This window comes from Cnephaeus nilssonii (assembly GCF_951640355.1).
Source record: "Cnephaeus nilssonii genome assembly, chromosome: 6".
Taxonomy (NCBI): domain Eukaryota; kingdom Metazoa; phylum Chordata; class Mammalia; order Chiroptera; family Vespertilionidae; genus Cnephaeus; species Cnephaeus nilssonii.
The window spans coordinates 4271989-4294864 of NC_137077.1; the positions used below are offsets into that span (position 1 = coordinate 4271989).

At 42.5% G+C, this 22876-nt stretch overlaps 1 protein-coding gene across 2 annotated transcripts in view; it reads right to left on the bottom strand.

The window, feature by feature from the left end:
• Positions 1 to 1019: 1019 nt before the first annotated feature.
• EP300 (EP300 lysine acetyltransferase) overlaps positions 1020 to 22876 on the bottom strand; it is a 68258-nt gene continuing 46401 nt past the window's right edge. For both annotated transcript variants that reach the window (XM_079774126.1, XM_079774125.1), the window contains 14 exons: positions 21241 to 21480; positions 20737 to 20825; positions 19109 to 19189; positions 16986 to 17042; positions 16389 to 16466; positions 14149 to 14216; positions 12934 to 13084; positions 12682 to 12828; positions 11951 to 12064; positions 11005 to 11170; positions 9654 to 9818; positions 8271 to 8432; positions 4770 to 5051; positions 1020 to 4334 (listed from right to left, as the gene is read on the bottom strand). In XM_079774126.1, the coding sequence (XP_079630252.1) occupies positions 2139 to 4334; positions 4770 to 5051; positions 8271 to 8432; positions 9654 to 9818; positions 11005 to 11170; positions 11951 to 12064; positions 12682 to 12828; positions 12934 to 13084; positions 14149 to 14216; positions 16389 to 16466; positions 16986 to 17042; positions 19109 to 19189; positions 20737 to 20825; positions 21241 to 21480 (3996 nt within the window). In that variant the 3' untranslated portion in view covers positions 1020 to 2138. The remainder of the gene's footprint in view (positions 4335 to 4769; positions 5052 to 8270; positions 8433 to 9653; positions 9819 to 11004; positions 11171 to 11950; positions 12065 to 12681; positions 12829 to 12933; positions 13085 to 14148; positions 14217 to 16388; positions 16467 to 16985; positions 17043 to 19108; positions 19190 to 20736; positions 20826 to 21240; positions 21481 to 22876) is intronic.

Genomic DNA, 22876 nt, shown 5'->3' on the forward strand with positions numbered 1-22876 from the left:
GGCATGTGCCCGTGGCCGGAATCGAACCCGGGACCATTCAGTCCGCAGGCTGACGCTCTATCCACGGAGCCAAGCCGGCTAGGGCTGAAATTTCTTTTGAGAGCCAAATTTTTTAAACTTAAACTATATAGGTAGGTACATTGTTATTAACTTAATTAGGGTACTCCTAAGTTGGCCTTTGCTAAAAACTCAAGGGGCCAAAGAGCCACATGTGGCTCGCGAGCCGCGGTTTGCCGACCACTGCTCTATCCAGTGAGCCAAATCGGCTAGGGCTTTTTAAAAAATTCTTACCTTAGGATATTTTTTCCATTGATTTTTAGAGTGGAAGGGAGAGACATGGAAGTAAGAGACATGATTGGCTGCCTCCCACACAAGCCCCTATTAGGACTGAGAACCTGCAACTAAGGTACATGCCCTTGACCAGGAATCGAACCTGCGACCTTTTGGTCTGTGGGCCAACACTAACCACTGAACAAACCAGCCAGCACCTCAGTTCTTTTTAATACCTGGCAGTACTGGTCTCTCTGTTATAATTAGCTCTCTTACTTAGCCTTCCAGTCTTATTCCCACCCATTTTCTTTTCCTACTAGACCCCATCTCCTCCCCACCCCTTGCCTTCTTGGTTGGCAGTTGGCAACCACAGAGTGTGACAGAAGAGGGATGTATTGTAGCCCTTTAAGTACTCCTTTTCCAAGAAACTACTGTGACTTAGTTGCTCGTTTTCATCCCTGTAAGGTAAGGTTGATTGGAAGACCATGAATCATCCATAGGGGATCACAGAACATGTTCAACGCTAAATCATATAAACTCAAATAGATAAAATTGGCATTTGGCTGGTACTTGCAGTGTTTTTCCCTGAATGTTTGACAAATTTACCCAAGTCCGTTTTTAAGTTCACTTGAATATCCAGAGAGGCTAGGCTGTAAGTTAGTGGTTTTGCTTTTTCCTCTGAACCCTAATGCATCAGGCAGGGACTTAAAACTGATGTCTTCTAAGACAAAGTTGTGTCGGAAAAAAGTGAAACAAAGTTAGCTGTCTGTCTCACACAGTTTATTTAACAATAGGTAATAAGAAATCAAATTTAACAGTCTATACAGTGATCCAAAGTTCATATTTATAAGTAATCAATTTTAATTGCATGATTTACAACAGTTGAGGGTTTTTGCTTTCTATTTTCAAGTTTTACAGAAAGTGTGTGTGTCAGGGGGCAGGGTCAGGAGGAAGAAAGCAAGCAGAGAAACCCCAGGGACATTTGCAGGTTAAATCATCCCAATGGAAGTGTTTCTTACCCTCTTTTTAATTTTTTTTTCTGTTAGATGTAAAAATAACAAAAAAAAATCTTCCGAGAAACAGAACCACAGTATATAATACATCAATTTGGCAGCTGCCCCTGTATATTTTGAAAAAGTCATTTTTCTCTCTACATGTACAAATTATTTTAATACTTGAAGTTTTTACGCTCAGACTTAAGGAATAGAAAATTTTCTGGAGCACAAAAGTTGACTTGAGGGGAAGGAAAGGATTTTTTTTTGTTTTGTTTTACATTTTAAAAAGAATGAACATCTTTGCACCCAGAGAAAAAAATTGGTATTTTAATATATATTTATATATATTTATATATATATATATATATATATATATATATAGAATGTAATTTTAAAGTAACATTAACCCCTTTTGTCCTCTGGTTTTAGAAATGTTCTTTTTTAACTCTTCCATAAAGTGAGGAAAATAGGGAAAAATGTCAACCATCTGCACCAGTAAATAATAACTATTAATATTACATATTTTCATTAATTTAAAAAAAATAATAAAACCTATTGGAGGTGCAAGGCAGGAGCACGTGGGTGGCTTCACAGGCCTTGGCGTCCTCCCAGTGCACACTTGAACCACACACACAAAGGGGAAAAGGCTGGTGGTAACCAGCACTAACAAAAATATATTCTTTGTGTTCTATCATCCCTCAGGTTCATCTTGCATGTTTGCTTTAAACCACAAACAGCTACTGCACAGTTCGTATGTGTTCCAAGGAAAATTGTCTTTTAGGCTAAGAAAGTTTCAAAAAAATTGTTTTCAGTACAAAACAGTCTTGTTAAGAGAAAATAATTTTTTTGCTCCCAAAATACTACAAGGTGTCTCTAGTGTATGTCTAGTGTACTCTGTGAGAGGTTTGAATTCAAGTCTGAGTTATCGGTGCTGAGTCCCAGGTCCGTGGCGCTTGCACCATGGAGGTTTGCCATGCCTGGATTGCCAGTGAGCTGAGAAAGCATTGAATTCTGGTCCGGGCTGGCAAAATGCCCTTGTTCCATGGGGTTGGCCTGGGCAGCTACCAGTCCCGGATGTGGAGAACTGGTTTGTGGGGAAACGTGGTGTGGAGAAGGCTGAGGCTGCATCCTCGGGGAGGGGCTGGAGTGGGGGGGCTGAGACTGCGGCCGTGGAGAAGGGACAGGCTGGGGAGAACGCACTTGATTGGAGAGAGAAGAAGGGATCTGCTGGCCTTGTAGGTGTGGGGACTGAGCCTGATTTGGGAGCATATGCTGTTGGGGGCTCATGGGGTTGGGCTGAGCAGGGGACCCCATCTGTTGCTGAAGGAGTCGCTGCTGGTAGGCCTGCAGACTGGCTCCAGCCTCTGCTCCCAAGGCCTGGGGGAGCTGGCCCATCTGTCCCATGTTTCCTTGTTGCATCTGTTGCATGTGATGCTGCATCCTTTGTTGCTGCTGCTGCTGCTGCTGCTGCGGGGGGTAGCCAACTCCTTGGGGTTGCTGGAACTGGCTGTGGTTGGCCATCCCAGGGCCAATTCCGGGCCCTGCTCCCTGCTGCTGCATCATCTGCTGCCGCCTCAGGATGTCTCGGAACTGTGCAGGCATGGTGTTGTGGTTCATGTTCATCTGCTGAGCCTGGGGACTCATCCCTCCCATGGGTGGCTGCATTTGCTGCTGCGGTTGCTGCGGGGGCAGGCCGGCCCTTTGGACACCCGCCTGCATGGGATTCATGTTCTGCATGGCTGGATTGGAGTGGACCCCCTGCTGAACAGGCATGGCAGGGGGCTGCAGCCCTGGCTGGCCCTGGGGCATGCCAGGCTGCCCAGGGAGGTTTTGTGGATTAGAGTTGGCGTACTTGGCAGCCCGCTGCTTGATGAACGCAGCCAACAGCTGGGGGTTGGCGTGAAGGATACTAAGCACCTGTTGCTGCTGGAGGGGAGAGCTGGGAGACCTGAGAGTCCGCAAAAGGTTTTGTAAGGCTTGTTGAGACACAGTGCCTGGTTTGAGAGGGCTCACACCGACCTGGCCCAATCCTGGTTGGGGAGCCATGTTCAAGGGCTGACCATGCTGGGCCACTGACATCATGGCAGGCCTTGGCATCCCGGACTGTAGTTGCTGGGGCTGAGGCAATCCTCCTTGGGCCCACGGTGGCTGTTGCTGCATCCCGGGGGGCCCCATCCCTGGCTCCAAATGTCCACTGGGGCCTCTGGCCATGGGAGGTGGGTTCATGCCCATGGGGGCCATGGGTGCCATCTGGGGCATCTGGTGCTGGATTGGCCTTTGGAAGATCTGCACGTGGGCCATCTGGCGCTGCGTCTCCGCTGCCCTCTGAATCTGCATCGCCACTTCCACTGCTGCAGGCGGGGGCCCCGGGAGGGGTGGCTGAGCCGTCTGAGGGGGGGTCGGAGGGGTCACCTGGCCGGGTGCTTTACCTTGGGACACAGGGCCAGCAGCTTGAGTCCTGGGCAGGTAGGGCGGCATGCTGTTGGGAGGGGTGGGCTGAGGCTGAGAAGGGGGCTGGGGTTGGGGCGTCTGTGGGGTGGTGGGCTGTTGGCTGGTCGGCGTGGTGGGGGTGGCAGGAGTCGGGGAGGGCAGGCCCTGTTGCTGTCCCACCACACCCGTCCGCTGCATGCTGGCCATCCTCCTGCGGAGCATCTGGGCCTGCTGGAGCCGGTGCTGCAGCTGCTGCTGCCGGAGCTTCTGCTTGATGTTGAGGCAGAAGGGCACAGGGCACTTGTTCTCCTGGCAGTGCTTGGCGTGGTAGCAGCAGAGGGCGATGAGCTGCTTGCAGATGGGGCACCCTCCGTTGGTTTTCCGCTTGCAGCCCTTGGTGTGCTGCACAACCCGCTTCATCTTCTGGCAGGAGGGCAGGGAACAGTTGGCATTCCGGCACTGGCAGGCGTGGACCAGAGACTGGATGCAGCGCTGGATGCTCAGGCGGCGAGAATCTCCTGGGCTCTGGGTGGCCGCGGCCTGCTGGTTGTTGCTCTCATCATCTAAGCCGAGACCTAGTTTCTCCATCTTGTGGTCATGGTTTTTAGTGTTATAGCAGGTGATACACAAATCGTAATCCTAGGGGGGGGGGAAACACAGGTGTAAGGTCAACTGTCCAAGACTGAAATCATTCAAAAGCATCTATATGTACAAAAGCCTAAGCGACCATCCAACCAGTAGCCATGATGCACACTGACCACCAGGAGGCAGATGCTCAACGCAGGAGCTGCTGAGCTGCGGTGACCTGGCAGCTGTGGTTCTCGGGTGACAAACCCAGAACCGGAGAGGAAGGAGCCCGATTCCAGGGTGTGTCACCCAAGAACCACCCTCTCACAATCCGGGATCCCTCTGGGGGATGTTGGAGAACCGGTTCAGGCCTGATCCCCACTGGCCCGAGGGACCCCACTGGTGCATGAATCTGTGCACTGGGCCTTTAAGTTTTACATCTTCTGCTCGAGCTCAAAAGCCCCTTAGTTCTACCACCCCAATACGAAGCCAGGCCCCGGAGCCCACCTCGCAGACCGTGCAGTGCCAGCGCGTCTCCACATGGTGCTTGCACTCGTTGCAGGTGTAGACAAAGCGGTCCTGGCTCTGGGTGTGCAGCTCCACCAGCATGCACATGGTGGACCACTGCGCTCTTCGGAGGGATGAGAACTCCAGGTGCTTGTCCCTTGCGAGGGTGAGAAAGGCGTCCCGCCCATCCATCAGGTCGCAAGGGATGAGGGGGTCAGGATCAATGATGGGAGGCAGGGAGTTGGCGGCAGGGCCAGCGATGAGACGGATGACAAAGAAAACCTGCAAAACAGATGATCTCATTCTGACTCTGGAACTAGAGCACCACACTGAGCTGGGTCAGTAACAGTGGACAGGTGAGTCAGACTGGACCTTGTGAGGCCGACGAACACCGAGTCAGTGATATTGTCCCCCTCCTGCTTCACATGTCTCTGGTCTTTCTCTGAGACTGTCTACAATGGGCCTGAAATCTACACCTGATCTTTTCTACCCCATTCAATAATTTCTTTAAAATAAGAATAAACAGGTCAGGTACAGTACATGTACAGTGGACATTTCACCTCAGAGAAGTCTACTTTTAAGATGCAACCCATGGTTTAATCTGAATCTAATCACGAGAAAGAAAAAAAAAATCAAGACAAATTTTACAAAACAATTGGCCTGCGCACTTCAACAAAATGCCCGTATCATGAAAGAAGTAAGGCTGGGAGCTAAGGCATGGCAGCTCAACATACTCCTTAACTGGGTCATACAAGGACCAGGCATTAGATAGTGACACTGAGTACGAAGCCATCGCGTGGCCAGGCAGAGGTGGTCTTCTTTTTTAGAAGGTACTCGCTGAAACAGATAAAGGAAATGCAGCAAAATGGTAGCCACTGGTGCCTCTCAATGACGGGGGTGGGAGAAGGTCCTTTATGAAGTTTGAAACAAAAATGGTGGGGGTAAGAAAGATAAAGCAAAATCTTATTCCTTGCTGTAGTAGCAGCAGCAAATGTTTTTTGCTCATGGAAGTTTGAAAACACACAACACCCATTAATTCTCATTACCATTAGTGGAAAGGCTGCACTAAGAAGCTGGTATATATAAGTTTGAAGTTAATTAGTATATAAACTATAAACTCTTATTAACCTAATAAAATGTAAAATGGTACCTTCCTGAGACCAGGATGCTGTGAGCAGGTGCTGTACTGCCCTCTGAACTGTGCCAGTTTTCCAGAGACTAAAACCTGTGCAAACTAGCAGTGAGACTCACAATAAGCTTGGAAAGCTATGTTAGCATGAAACAAATCATTTAAGATAAGATACACAGAAAAGAGCACACATGGAGTAGAGGCAAATACCAAACAGATGCCAGAAGTTAAAAGCATAAAGGGAGGACTGTGATGGGGGTTAAGATTGTGGCTCAAAGGAAGCACTCATAAAGCAAGAAAGCGTTTGAAAATGTGACAGAGGAAAACACTCTAACAAGTGGGGAATGCCTAACCCATTCAAAACAGAGGTGAACAAAAACCAGCTGGTGACTCCCTAGGAGATCTGCTCCATGGCCAACCCTCTAATAACAACCATGATTGAGTCCATTGTATGCCACTCTAGCTAAGACGGTACTGGAATTTAACCTGAATCGACAACCTTAGATTTTCATTCCTAACAAGTGACTACTACCACCTACATCTTAAATAGTGGGTATGTGCTATGGCTTTTGTTCAATCTAAGTCAAACCTATTACAACAGGACCTTTCCCAATTGCTCTGTTAGAATTTTGTGACACTACATATTGCTCTAAATAGCTGATTATCATCTCAGAAAGGCACCCATTAGAACTAAGAAACTCTTCCGTTTCACTAGCATGGCTGAGGCAATGGTATTAGTCCTCTATCATTGTAGGCTAGCCTGCTGACCTTACTTCTTTAGGCTTCAACAAAGAAGGGAAGGGCGGGGGGGGGGGGGGGGCGGGGGATCCAGCTGGTGTGATTCAGTGGTTGAGCATTGACCTATGAATCAGAAGGGCACAGTTTGACTCCCAGTCAGGGCATATGCTCGGGTTGCAGGCTTGATCCCCAGTAGAGGGCATGCAGGAGGCAGCCAATCAGTGGTTCTCTCTCATCATTGATGTTTCTCTCTCTCTCTCTTTCTTCCTCTCTTGAAATCAATAAAAGAAAACACACACATATACAGTGAGCGGCCAGATTATGATCTCTGAACGCGTAATAATCTGGCCACTCAGAGTGTGTGTGTGTGTGCATGTGCGTTAGAGGCCCGTGCATGAATTTGTGCATGGGTGGGATCCGGCCAGCCTGGCCAGGGGGAGGGGCCATGACATGGGTGGTTGGCCGGCCTGCCTGCTGGTCAAACTCCTGGTCAAGGGGACAATTTGCATATTAGCCTTTTATTATATAGGATGTACACTGAGTGGCCAGATTATTATGATCTCTGAATGCATAATCTGGCCACTCAGTGTATATTTAAAGGCACTGGGGGTAGAGTAGTGGTGTATGGGAAAAGATACTTTCAAAAGCTGTATAGGTCAATACCATTACAATAAGTACCTCTAAAACTCCAGCCTTCAGTTCCCTCTCCACGTAATTAGCCACTTCCTATAAGAACTTGATTATGATGTCTGAACAGAATTGAATTGAGATATTAAAAATCAGATATGAGTTACCCTTCTCCTCTCACCAGTGATGATGTTGAAAGGAAAAAGAACCCCAGCACACCCTACAAGTAGGTAATTTAAATGATGAAATAATTCAAAGTTTTAACTTCTCTGAGAAGAGGTTACAAGTGTATTTATGAAAGTTTAACTTTTCACCTCCCAATTCACTTTCAGGAAGGTCAACATTCTGATTCCTTTGTTTGGCCAAAGGCCCATTACAGACAAACTGGAACAGCCACTGGTGCTCTAAGGAACCTGATTGAAGACAATCTCCTGAACAACGGTGAGCCAACAAGATAGACTGTGCTTTCAAAATCCACTGTCATGTGCCACCTCACAACTGGGATCTATTCTAAGAAAGGCATCATTATGTGACAGTCATGGTGTACTTATACAAACCTACATGTACATGCTATACTACTTTTATATGCCTGGCAGCACTGTAGGTTTGTTTACACCAGCATCACCATAAACCTGAGTAATGTTGTGCTATGACATTACAACAGCTGTCATGTTGCTAGGTGACAGGCATTTTCCAGCTTCATTATCTTATGGGACCACCATTGTAGATGCAGTCCACCACTGGCCAAAGGTCACTAGGCAGCACATGACCGTGTAAGACACAATCCAACACCATCTAGATGTACGACAGCTGCAAATCAAAGCAACCTTATTTTCCTGTTCTTATCACGCAGCCTAGCCATCCTCTTCTTCCTTCCTCCTCATTCAAACGACTTCTTCGTTCTGAATTTCCAATCTGGGGCTCACATCGTCCATGCCAACCACGGTGGGCAGTTTTTTTAGAAGTCCTGCCCTGCCTTTCTCCTATTCTCGGAGGCTCCACCTTACCTCTTTGTGTTTCTCCATGGTGGCATACAGTTTCTGCGAGAGGTCGTTGGATACATTGGGCATGCCTGGCTTCTTCTTATTGCCTCTGCTCAGGCTGCTCTTGTTTTTGCTGGTTTTCTTATTATTCTTCTTTTTAGCATTTTTGCTGTCTCCCTTTGTCACCTGCAGGATAGCAGAAAGGAGACAAGAAAATGTTAATGTTTTGTTAGGAAGTGATTGGAATAATACGAATGGTAAAAAAGACTCCTTTCTTTGAAACTAGAGATCATATTATGTCTTCCACCAAATGCTCTGTACTCTGTTTTTAAGCTGCTATTTACAGTAAGCATTTCCTCCCAATGAAGAATCCCTGTACTGAGACCCTTCATTAAGGCAACGGCAGTCTTAGCTTTTTGACCAGGAGAGCCCCATAGTTTGGAGACCCTTCAGATCCAGCAACCCTGTCTCAGAAACAAGGAGTGGCAGTGTGGGGCAGTGAAGGTGCACAGAAGTGATGAGCCAAGGACTTGGACTCATTGCCATATACTCACATTCTAGAATTTTATGGACCTACTTGAAAAAAACTCCTGAAAAACATCCAATCAATGAATTTAAACAATAAGCTGTAAAGAGTTCTACAGACTATGTAAGGATGACTTTAGAAGGCCAAACTAAATGAGGGCCATTCTAGACATGCTGTAAGTAACAGACTGGAAAAGCTCCTCAGATGATCCTCCTACAAACCAGGCTCTGTACACAGGGGACTAGTAAACTGTGGTCAGGCCTGTTTTTGCTATTAAAAGGAAAAAAAAAAAAAAAAAGCGTCGGAGACAATATATGGCCTACAAGCCCCCAAATATCCATAATCTGGACCTTTAGAGAAACTGAAGTTTACCAACTCCCTTCTAATTTTCAGTTACCAAGGTTATCAGTTACTCAAGGTTTTCCTTCTGTTTCCACGATCAGCTTCCATACTGGAAACCCAAGATTCCGTTTACAAAGGGGGTCCATGTTAGGAGTTTAAACCACAGAACTAGAACCTCGGTAACTTAGCCAATATTCTTGCCCAATTTAAAGAGGTCTTTCGGCCATGGCCAGCGCTGTTCAATGGACAGAGTATCGGCCCCAAACTGAAGGGTCATGGGATCGATTCCAGTTAAGGGTACCTACTGGGTTGCAGGTTCCCTGCCCTAGTTGGGGAGGCAACCAATTGATGTGGCTCTCTCACATTGATGTTTCTCTCTCCCCTCCCCCGGCTGCCTTCCACTCTAAGACAAACAAAACATTAAAGAGTTCTTTCACGAAACCTGAGAGCTGTAAGACCAAGCTGGAAGTGTATGCTCACTTCTGGTTTACAGATGAGAATCAAGGTACAAGTCGGAAAGGAAAAGGAAAAGCCCTTACATCTGTGCTCTCATTACTGGTGTTTTCCTCTCGCTTCCTCTCCTCCTCCTCCTGTTCCAGTTCCTTGATGCTCTCTTCCAGAACATTGGGCCAGAAATCACCTTCAAAGTAGGGCAATTCCTTGGCACTTGTTAACCGATCTTCAGTAGCTTGTTTAAAAATATCCTGTGAAAATACCCAGGCACAAAATGAAATTTCTATTTTTTTTTTAAAGGCATGCATTATACAAAAGCAGTCACAGCTAATGCACATACGAAACACCAAAGATTAAAATGTCTTCTAGTCCTGGCCGTGTGGTTCAGTGGCGAGTGCCTGCCTGTGCACTCAAGGGTCGTGGGTTCAATTCCCAGTCAAGTGCATGTACCTGGGTTGTATGTTCAATCCCCGGCCCGGGGGAGGGGTGCATGTGGGAGGCAACCAATCACTCACATCAATGTTTCTCTCTCTTTCTCTCCCCCATCCATTCTTTGAAAACAACAACAACAAAACAGTAGAAAAAATACCCTTGGGTGAGGATTACAAAAAAAAAAAAAAAAGTCTTCTAAAATGATGGCAGAGATTTTTTTAAAAAAAATCTAAGCATCATGCCCAGGAAGACATTTAGTGTCATAAATAGTAAGAGGGCTGTCTCAAGTTAGTACTTCTGGTTTTCTTTTTCCTCTACCCACAAAGGCAGGAAGATTATCTGCCTTTATATAGCCAAGTGGTAAATTATCCTGCCAGGAACAATGGCAGAGGCATCGTCATTTACGCATGGCTTTGACCACTCCTGATGACAAAGGCAGCACCATGTGAGGCACGCCTGCCTCGGATCCCTCCTTGGGAGTTCCAGCAGCTTTCACTGAGCAATATGTTCAACACAAAAACTACAAAGACCAGGAACTACATGGCTACAGAGATTCTGCTGTGCTGCTGGGAAAACACCCAGCTAATGATTTCCTCCCCAAGAGTAAAAACAGGTAAGAAATTCAGTACAAGTTCTTATTTTGAGAGACCCTATTATTAACAAACGGCTATTAAGAATACATTCTTAGTCAAATCTTTAAAACAGAAATTTGTTGATCCAGGATTGTTGTTTTCCTTACTTTGAAAAAGTTTGACTATAGAAAAGAGAATATTAAACACTGATACAATCAACTGACTAGATTTAACAGTTTTTAAACATTTTGCCAGATATAAGTCTTCTTAATAATCCAAGCAAAATAAAAACACTTTACAAAATTAGCATAATTTTATAAGTTACATGGAAGAGGGAGAACACACAGAAGCTTTTTAAGACATTTAAGTGCAGAATACAGAGCAGCAGGATTAGTAAATTTCCACTTCTATCACTCCCCCCACTCCTCCTGACCTTGTAGTCATGGACAATCCGCTCAGATACGGACTTGTCAAGCATCTTTTTGTACCACTCCTGTAGTCGCTTGGGCTTGGGTATCTTCTGGTCAGGTGGATGGCAATGGAAAATATAGTCGTCTCCTTCACTTGGGGGACATGCCCAAATATGCCCTGTTGTATAACTAACAATAAAAAGAGAAGGAACATTCAAGAGAAATGATCATCAATTCTGGGAAGAATGCCACACTAAACTACAAGGTGAAGTCAAAAGAGAAACCAATGATTCGCCCTCAAGACAATACAAAGTAGATAATCCAGCATTAGATCCAAGTTCTTAGGCCAGAACTAGCATAACCCCAGCAGTAACAATGGAACTCACAATGCCTAGTGCTTCTTAGAGGTTTCATGGCGGCTAGTTGTTGGGGGGAGGGGGGGGAGGAGCCGGGGAGGGGGGTGGGATCCAAATTTGCATTTTTTTTTTTTTGCATTTAAAAATCAAATGAAAGCTACAATGCAAAGGGAAATCGATCCATTTCAGTAAGAAAGCTAAACAAAATGCAAGTTGTTGCTAAGAACAGCCTGCAAGGTGAGGTGTAAGGAACCAGTCTGACAAATTTCCATATCCCGATCTCCAGACCTTTGCTTTTGGTTTTGATTCTCAGGTGTAAAAGGATCAATGCAAATGTTCAAGGTTCTGGTTCTAAACGAGTAACAATCAACTCTGAAATAAAACTGTACCAAACAGCTTAACTCAACAAAATAAAACTAATCTGGGATGGGTGTAACATCAAAGCTCTCCAGCGAAAGTAAAGTTCCAATTCTATTAGATGAAAACCAAAGCTGAGAAAAAAGGGTAAAAAGTTATATATTTGTACGTTTCAATTTATATCTTACCACAATACCACAGTGGTAATTAATCTAAACCATTTTTAAAAAATGCCATTTGTTATTAATACGCTTACCCTAGTTTCTTGACATATTCTAAATATCCAATTAGGATTTCATAATAGACTGCGGTCCTTAAGCATTTCGGGCGGAAGAAGTGAACACTGTCGAGATATGATATGTATACTCTCCTGTAACAAGTGGGGAGAAAGAAACCACGGCAGGTCATCACATGATTTCTTACCAATGTGGCTAAAAATACATGCTCTCCATGTTTTTTAAAGCTCACCTTGTCAACATGGTATTATTGTCAGGTATTTAAATGACTAGATTGTGAATCCTTTAGGGGAGCTTAATGAGCCTAAGGCTCTATTATAATCTCAGCACCCAGTAGTGCCTGAAACATAGTGTATCAATCAATATTTATGGATCCAAATGTATTCTGGCAGCATTCTTATCCTGACCTTTATACTATTTTGGAAACAAATTCTAAGCCATATTTCTACCTGATCTGCATGACATTCGTTCACATACCTCTCAGCAAGGTACTATCTAGATTTAAGCCCATTTTCTGAAAAGGAGTGTTTGTTTCCCATTCCAGGCTGCTATTCACTACCCTTTCCTTATTATTATGACCACAGAAAAGCAGTACTGAGCAGTACTTTGTGTTTTTGGTTTCATTTCAATACTACATTTGAGAATTTGCATTTCCAAACCAAGCACACCAAACACGTTCTTTTGCCCATTTTGCCTTTCATCTAACTACAAGCTTCCACCCACATCAGAAGGCAGCCCTAGTAACCCTTACCTCTGGTTGGGTGGAGGGCAGTCGGAGCCATACTCCTGAACATGCATGCCAAAGAAGCACAAGTCAACACCATCAATCTCTTCAAAGGCAAAGAGGGCTTTAGTTCGATAGGGAAAGGACTCTGCCATCTCTCCACTATCCACAAACCTACACAGTTCAGATGGGAGGGAAAAAACACAACACGTCATTCCGATTAGAATCATCAATAGTAACTGGGGGTGAGCAAGTGTGGATCCACAGAGAAGATGATACCTTGCTTTCATGCCTGGTTTGACTTCCACAGTTTTGTCAGAAGCATGAACGACACGAACAGTGACTTCTCCTGACTCAGGGTGGTTTTGTCTCCTCAGAAAATCATTCACACGATTCTCTAGAAAGGTGCCAAGCCTAGTGGATGGCAACCCTAGGAATGTAGAAGTTTAAAGTTCAGTAATAACCAAGATGCAAAATTATTACTGTTAAAAGCAAGCAATGTAGTCAATTTCCCCCCATGGAAGACTTCAAGAATTTGCATTCCTCCTTGCACAGGGGCCATGCTGATCTTGTCTGAATCATTCCAATTACAGTGCATATGCAGTCAAAGCAAGCAAGGTAGTCAATACTTTTTAAATGTTATTTCCCCCAACTTCTTATTTTGAAAACTTAATTTCAGAAGTTAAAAAATAGACCAAATATCCATATACACTTTGCCTCGATTTGCAAAACTAATTAAAAAAGTTTTTTATTTTAGAGTAAGAAAAAGATACCAATGTGAGAGAGAGAGACATTGACCAGTTGCCTCCTGCACACACCCCAACCTGGGACCGAACCTGAAACCCAGGCATATGCCCTGACCAGGAATTGAACCAGCACGGGATGATGCCCAACCAACTGAGCCACACGGCCAGTGCTGCAAAAATAATTTTTAAAAACGCTGGATATTATGAGAAACCTTGCAGGAATAAAAGTGACCTGCAGGTCAGCAAAGAATTGCAAAGGCACTTACGAAACTACACGAAATACTCTAAGATAAATTTATACTAATATAAAATTTTTAACCCCCCCCCGTCCCCCCGCCGGCCCAAACCCTCAATTGAAAAGGTCACAGGTCTCAAAGCAGCCCCTGCTAATGGTATGGACAAAACTTAAGAGAACCACTCATGGAATGGCAATTCTGGCCAAATATTTCCACACCTGGCCCCCATTAAAAAATGGTCCAAATATGGAGAAATGCAGAAACAAGAAAACAAATTCTCCATTTTACAAACTCTTATGCCTAAAATGTTTTTCTTAGGTCTAACCAATTTCACATCAAAAAGTACACTACAGTTCAATTCTAAGTACATACATTATAGAAACGTTATTTATTTTTAGTTTGGTTAAATATTTTAAATAAGATTGAAACAAAGCAATTCATTTTACATAGCTTATTCTTAACTATGCTTCAGTGAAGTTTTGCCAAGCTGTACCTGTAAAAATGAAACTTACTCTTAGCAGAAAACTTATTTTCTTTCCTAGTTCGTGCAGTTTTCTTTAAACAGCCATCACAGACAAACCTAAAATGTAAACAAGACTTTGCTTACAAAACTTCGAGAAACAAAGTAATGGATACTATATAATCTAGCTTATGTACTGGTCTGTGTCAAGTTAAAATTCAAAAGATGACTTGGGAGAAATAGAAACATTTCTAAATATATAACAAAAAGTTAATACAAACAGTATGTGAAGAGCTTGTAGATACCATTCACATACAAAAAGGAAAAACCTAACTGAAAAATAAAAGACATGAAGAAATGTGAAGGGCATATAAACTGCCTTACATGTGAAAATGACAAAGGATTACAGGTTAAGATAGGAATTTTGGTTTTTGGCAAAATTTTGGTATCAGTCTGTTTGCTTCTGATGGATATTTAAGTGAGTACACTCAGAAGTACTAATAGATTTAAAATGTACATTTTTTAAAATCCTCACCTGAGGAGATTTAAAAAAAAAAAAATTGATTATTTAGAGAGAGGAAAGGAGAGGGAGAGAGAAAGAGAAAAAGAGAGAAGCTGCCTCCCACACAGGGATCAAACCCGCAACCTTGGGTAAGTTCCCTGAATGGGAAATCGAATCTGAGACCTTCTGATGCACGGGACAACATTCCAACTAACTGAGCCACACCGGCCAGGGCCAAATGTACATTCTTTTTGTTCCTGCAGTTACATAAGGATGTGTACCTGAGCTGAATTTCTTACAAAAACCTGAGAGGTCATCAGCTAGCTGAGTGATCAGAAGTTGCAGGAATCACTGCCAACCTGTTAATTATTCTCACGCACTCTGTAATTAAGGAGAACACTAAAAATCATATCTAAAGACAAGCCACATAAATATCAACTACTACGAGTTTCCTGAGTTATTTTCTGGAAACTTGTTAGCCTTCTCTTTCCTGTGACCTTCAAACCAGCATCAATAATCCAAGAAAAGAGCAGAGGAAAGCATAGGTAGAAATCCCATCCTAACAAGTCACTTGATACACAGACTCTCCTCCTCGTCCCCTTCCCCTTGGACAGAGTGGGGACTAGCCCCGTTATTGGAGAGTGAGAAGTGGTCCATAGCAGTAGCAGGTTAAGTGTCCCAAAATATCCACATCAAAGTTAGTGAAGATGGGCAGCTTGGATAAGTATGTGCAGAATATTCAGAAACAGAACATTGGCCCAAGAACAACTAGTTAACTGAAGTCTGTATCTAGTCACTTTATGCAACTCTGCCTTTCACTGAACAACAGCTATGTGCCTTATTACTATAGCCATTAACCTTACTGCCCAACCTCCCAAAAGGTGTTTAAGTCTAATCCTAACCAGGGCCACCATTAATATACTATTCAGTGGAATGTTTTCTCAAAGGGAAAAAGAGGTGTTCCCTTAGCACCCTTCATATCTGTATCTTCTAATTTGTCTAATGCAGTATAAGCAAACATTCAAAATTTGGTAAATTTAATTGCATCTAACACCTCCTTGCTAGATTCCAGGTGCTAGAGATTTCTTGTTACCTCTATTCATAAATCTTTAAAAAGCATTTACTTTTAATGTAACCAAAGATCACAAAATAATCCTATATAATAAAAGGCTAATATGCAAATCATCCAAAAGGTGGACCGACTGTTCGCTATGACATGCACTGACCACCAGGGGGCAGACGCTCAACACAGGAGCTGCCCCCCTGGTGTAAGTGCACTCCCACAGGAGGAGTGCCGCTCAGCCAGAAGCCCTGAGCCGGACTCATGGCTGGTGAGCACAGCGGTGGTGGTAGGAGCCTTTCCCACCTCCACAGCAGCGCTAAGGATGTCCACCTGCAGGCTTAGGCCCGCTCCCCACGGGGAGTGAACCTAAGCTGTCAGTAGGACATGCCCCCGAGGGCTCCCGAAGGACAAGAGGGCCCAGGCCGGGCTGAGGGACACACCCCCCTCCCCCGAGTGCATGAATTTCGTGCACTGGGCCTCTAGTTTAAAATAAAAACCAGTAGAATAATTGTATATGGATTAAAAAACTGCATGCAAACAAGAGAATGATTTTTTTGATTCTAGGTTATTTAATGTTTTAAATCTAGGTTTAAATGAGCTTTTCCCAATCCAAATAACAATTTTCAGAGACAGTAACTTTAAAGATATGATATAATCATTGCAAAGACAAAAAACTCATTAAGACTCATGATGAAGAAAGAGTCTAGATAAAATACTGGTGTCTCACCCAGATGGCCAGATGATCTCATGATGAAGGACACAGATCTGATGCATCTTTCTTCCACATTCTGTACATTCAACAAACCTGGAAGTAAAATGCCAAAATATCTAAAGACTCGAAATAATAGTTTTTAAAAGATCTTTACTGTTACAGGTAGAACAAATTTCAAAGAAATGTGACATTTTAAAATGTGACTGGAAAGGCAGTAAAATGTGAATGATTCCTACTTCCAAATGAGTCTGACACCACCCAGCCACTCTAGGAATGCCTACCACAGTGGCACATGTCAGCGCTCTGAAAGGCCTTACCACAAAGGAGGGCCTGTGAGCTTGTTGGAAAATGCAGAGGACAACAGGGATGGAACACATGGCCCTGGGCAGAGGTAGCTTGGTGCTCCCCTTGGGCCTATGCAACACCAATATTAGGTCGCTTTAGTGAAATGTAAACAAATACTAACTGTAATGTAAACATCTACATTTCTACCATCTATGTTAGTTTTATGTATGTAGATTCAACCCAATATAGAATCATCTCACTGGCCATGCAAACCAAGAAAATGAAGGAAAATCAAAGTGTACTGACTATTCAAGGAAATCTACTTACAGTTCAGGATCCAGTGTGTCATTTTTTCTCTTGGAAAACTGTTCTTTATTTATTGTACTAAAGAGAGAAGAGGGACACAATGAGAAAAAGCGATGTAGAAAGGTGAGCATTCTGACCACTGTTCTATCCTAAGGAACAAATCTCATATGATAAGTGGTTTATTTAAATCTTTTGAGAATATACTGAGCATACATTAAGCAGGTACATTCTTGGCTCACACAAAAAGCATGTTTACATAAAGGAATACCTATGTTTTTGGGAAGGACTTTAGAGTAAATCTATTTCTCTTTGTAGGAAGTGGAGAAACCAGGAAGAACTTAGAAACATGAGGTAATTCTCCTTTTCCTTTTAAAATCTTGCCTGTTATTCTTAATTTTATGTATTTTTGCCTTTTAATCATTTAATGTTCCTAGACTGAACTATAAAAGATAGTGTTAACAGAGGCAACTAAATCACTATTTAAAAATAATACTCATTTTTCAGGGAAGTCTAATCAAATAACTTTTTATAATTATAGAAAATTTCAATATCAAAAAACGTATTTTAGTTTTAAGGTTAAAATTCCTTATTTTATAATTATTTGAAAATTTTCACATGGCCTCCCAACCATCCAGAACTGGCACACCACACTGACAGCCTCACAAATACAGAAGCTAGCACTTTTATCATTCTCCATCCACAATAAACTTAAGAGGGCCCAACTCTGACTGCTGTGATTCTTCTTCACAAAAATGAGGGCACGTCCACATTTAAATGGTTTCCTACTAGTTATAGTCCAGCAACACATCTCTACATGGCTTGAGACCTTGCTACTCTGAAGACCAGCAGCATAAGCCGAACTTGCTAGTAATGCAGACTCTCTGGTCCGCAGCATTGGAAGGCGGTTTCTGCACTCTTCCAACCCACAGATGCACTGTGGGAACATGTGGTAAGACACTCACGAGTGCCAATAGTAAGGCTGCCTTCCTTTCCTGCATCAGGGAAACCTAGCCAGAGGCCTGACTTCCCTGGGTTAGCCAAATGTCAGGAAATCTCCTTAAGGCTCAAGGGACCTAGAACCTACTCCCCAGATCAAAGCCTGACTGTACCACATTGTACTTCAGTGGTGATTAAAGTTAAAGTGCAACTTCAAAAAACCCAATTTGGAAAAATTAATGTTTTTCAAAGAAGCCCTATTTTACTAGTAACATAACAGTTCCATATTTTTTTTAGAGTGCTCGGTGCTGCGTCTGTTTATTATGGGTTAAACCAGAAAAGAAGCTGAAGAATATTAAAAGTACACCAAACAGTTCTTTCTTCCTAAAACAGTCCAAATTTGAAATACAATGTCTGTCTAAATCTCTGAGCCCTGACCAAAGTCAGGGTGCGTGTGGGAGGCAAACAATCGATATGTCTTTTTCACATTGATGTTTCCCCTCTTTCTCCTTCTATCCCTCCCTTCCTCTCTCTACAAATCAATGGAAAAAATATACTGAGGTGAGGATTAACAAAAAAAACAAAACAATAAGTACAATGAGGCAGTTCGGGACATGTTTGAAATTTTTTTCCTTGGCATTTACCAAAAAATAAGAACTTGTTAAGATCTCAAAAAGCCCAACGAAGTCTCTAATTAAGTCACTCTAACAAAGGTTGTTTAATACTATTCACAATTATAGTGATTTCTGTATTATTAACTTAGATGAGAAGGCTGTAAGATTTCGTTCAATTCCCCTCAAATTCAAAACTGTTAATAACGAAGTTCACTGGCACTACACACTTTCAACATCTAGGAAAGAAGCTAAGTGTTTCCTTATAGAAGAAATATATCTAAAATGACCATCCAGTACTGATGTAGTCCCTCAATCAGCACTAACAGAACCGATAGAAACTTCCTTTATCTGTGCTAATCAATATGGCAGCCACTAACCACAGATGTCTATTAAGCATTTAATAAGTAGCAAGTGCAAGTGAGAAACAACTTTACATTTTATTTACTTTTAATTAGTTTGTGTTTAAGTAGCCACCTGTGGCTAATGGCTACCATATTGGACAGCATAATCCAAGACTACTCAGAAGCCTGAGCATAATCACCTGATAACAAACTGAGACTAAGATGGCACTTTTGAAAATAAGCAGGTACTTACGTTTGAGGCTGGGAAGGGTCATCCCCCAAAGAAACGCTCTCCCCTTGGATTTCATTGAAACACTTCTCACAGAAATGATACCTGTCGGCAAGAAGGCCATACTGGGGTGAACTGTTCCGTTCACACAACACAGCCCAAGCCAAGCAACGAAGCCACCAATCACAGCAGGCCAAGGAGGGGGACGGGAGCAGAGAGCAGGTCATCAACGGCGACAAGGACATTCAATGATGCAGATTTATGGGCCCCACAGAATGGGTTTTGTTTTTGGTTTGTTTTTTTGTTTTTGTTTTTGCAATCAAAGCCAAATGCAGACAACGACAAGCATGAGGGAGGGAAAAAAAACAAAAAACAAAACAAACGAAGAAATGAGGGATTGCAGGATAACAAAACAATGCAAGACAAGACAACACAAAGCAGAAAGCCAAGGCAAAGCACAGATTAGCATTAAATATCTCAAATGGGATCACAAGTAGCAAATAAAAAAGTTTCACTTACACAGACCTACACCCTTCATTTTAGTAATTAATACTCATTGGTACAAATTAATCAGAAGAAGGAAGGAGGATAAATATACTGGGGAGAGAATAATTGCCATCCTGTTACCTAAACATCGTTTTCACACACTTCTCCCCACTTCTTAAAAAAAAAAATAAAAAAATCCATTATGGATATAGTACCAGGGAACAACTTATCCAAAAACAATTGTGGGTTGAAAAATTTTCTTTTTGATCCCAAGGAAGTCACATTAAAAACACACAACGTTTTTCAATGAAAAGTCTGCACAAGCAGTTAAATACAGATTGTAACCATCAATTGGCATAGTTAAAAAGATAAAAGGAAGGCAGTAGTGTGTGTAGATTCCTTGGTAGAAAGATTACAAACAATGTAGATTGATGTTAAAAATACAAAAATGGTATGAATGTTAAGATTGTAGCATGAGAAGGAAAGTTTCATGCTGGTTGTTACTTGCTTTTTTGAACATAAGGTGCTTAAAACAACCTGAGACCCACTTTTTCCAGGTTTTAATCAGTAAAACACTATGGATACTAATGACTACAAAGCACTAAGGGAGTGCACCTAACTTTTTGTAAATAAAGCAAAAAGTTTAAGTGACTCTTTCAAAGCTAGAACTGCATCTGTAGCACACAAGTTCAGAAAAAACACCACCACGGGCTTGGTTTTATTACAGAAGAGTGTTAATCACTAGCCTTGCTCTTGATTGTCTCAGAGCCCACGGTAAACACTCTAATACTGAAAACAGGAGACGAATCATGGTTAAGATAACAGTGAGTGAATTTCTGTAATTACTGCCAAAAGGAAACATTATAGAGAAAGGGTGAATAGTGGTATTAAAATATTTCTTCTAATAAATTTCTTCTCAATGTGCACGAATCCGTGCACTGGGACACTAGTATTTTTATAAACCAGGGGCCAATTGACACAAGGCTACTTTCTGCTATAAAACTGTGTATTTCTACAAAGGCAAATTGCAAAACCAGAGCTTGTGCTGTACAGCTGTTTTCAAGCAAGTTACACATGAACTATGACCTTATGTGTGTTGGTCCATGTGCATGCACTCTCTAGACATGCACACACATGGACCATGGGCCACACATGGTCAAGCTTACCTGTTCTGGTAACTGTAATATGTGGCATCACGAGGGATTGTGCACAACTGTTTGCCATAGCAACAGAGTGTCTGTGGAGAGAATTCCAACTGCAAAAGAAACCATTCATTAAATAGTACACAGGCCTGAAGGACAAGCTAGAATATTTACACAGACAAATAAAAAACCAAGTCAGTGAAGTCTTAATTCTCATTTGTGTTAATCATAGTGTGCTGTTTCCAAGACAGTTCACAGAACTAAAACCATTCTAGTTTACTTATGTATTATTTCACCACTGAGTAGACTTAGTGGTCATATCCTCTCATGACTTACCAAAGAACTCAACAGGACAAGAGGAGCTTAATGTGAATTGGTATGCACAGGCAAACCAGGACATGACAGGTAGTATGCACCCACAGGAGGTTATGATCAAATCCCTACTCCAGATGAATTTATAATCTAATGATTCAGGATTCTAATTAGTCAAGTTTTCAACACAATTTTTATCTGTGCAAAAATTCTTACCTTTCTACCACAACAATATCCAAGGCTTTGCATGACTGGGTCAATTTCTTGTTCAAAGACCTCAGACAGCTTGGAGCAGTATTTGTACACCCGCGATGTTTTCCGATTATATAACCAGGCATTGTTGAACATAAGCCAAATGTCATCCACATACTGCCAGGGCTCCTGATACTGTCCAGTGTCTAACTTCCTCTTGATGGTGGAGAGATCCATGGGGCTCTTCACAATATCAAAATAATCCTAGGACAAGTAACACCAAGCAACATTACTCAAAGCCTCAGTATATTTAGGGTACATGGCCTCTCTTCCTATTATCATTAATTTTCCAGGTAATGTTGAGTCTTTGACCTGTCTATATTTCAGAAGAGTTGACTGATCCAACACCCTTTAAATCATTAGTCTATGTGGAGCAGGTCAAAGGAAAGAGTGGAGAACAGAGCTACCAGACTTTCCATACGCCAGGCTATGGTCTACAGGAACAGCTGCAGGTGCTGCACTACACAGTATATGTGCACTCAGTTTAAAGACCCCTAACATTTCAGTACTAGGAGGAAACTAAGTCCACAACATCAGTGCTCCATCTAAGGCCACAGAAAAATATAGGAGGAGGGGAAGTTCCTGACGGATTTCCACCCCTCGAAGCACTCCATTGTCTTATTCAATACTACTTAAAATCCTCAAATGGAACCTGCTAGCAGACTGGTGTAAAGGCAACTTTAAAAGCAGATGAAGCTGCCTGGCCGATGTGGCTTAGAGGTTGAACATCCACCCATGAACCAGGAGTCACGGTTCGATTCCCAGTAGGGTTCGTGTAGGAGGCAATCTCATCATTGACGTTTCTCTTCTTCTCTCCCCCTCCCTCTCTCTGAAATCAAGTAAAAAACAAATAAAAAATCCCACAAAAATCCTCTGGAGAACTTAAGACAGCAGCTGATTCAAATAGGCCGTTAAGGTCTTCCAGTTAAAAAAAAATAAAAGCTGATGAAGCTAATTTGGGTTTATCTTTTCCATAAAAAAACACACAAAACAAAACAAAACAAAAAACAACCAAAAACAAAACTGCTACTCCAGTGATAAACATAACCTATATGACTCAAGAAGCCCACTAAGTATATATCCAAGAGAAATAAAAACATCCACTACACAAAATTTGTATGCGAATATTCCCAGTAGCACCAGTGTCAACAGTAAAAATGTGTAAACAACCCAAATACCTAACAAAAAATAAACTGGTGAAGAAAATATGGTATAGCCACACAAAGGAATATTCCTGGGCCCATAAAAAGAACTGAAATAACTGACTTGTGCTAAACAGGATGGACCCTGAAAACATTATGCTAAGTGAAATAAGCCAGTTACAAAGTACCACATACTGTATAACTCCATTTAGTGAAATGCCCAGAATGGACAACTCAAGAAAGCAGACTTATGGTTGGCTGGGGGTACAGGTTGTGGGGTTGGGAGGCAGATGGGGAATGACTGCTTATGGATATGGCATTTCTTTTCTTTGGTGGGCTGATAAAAATGACCCAAAACTGTGGTGATGGTTACATAATTCTGTGAATGCACAAACCATTGAATTGTATACTTTACATTAATGACTTACACCATATGTGAATTATATCTGAATAAAGCT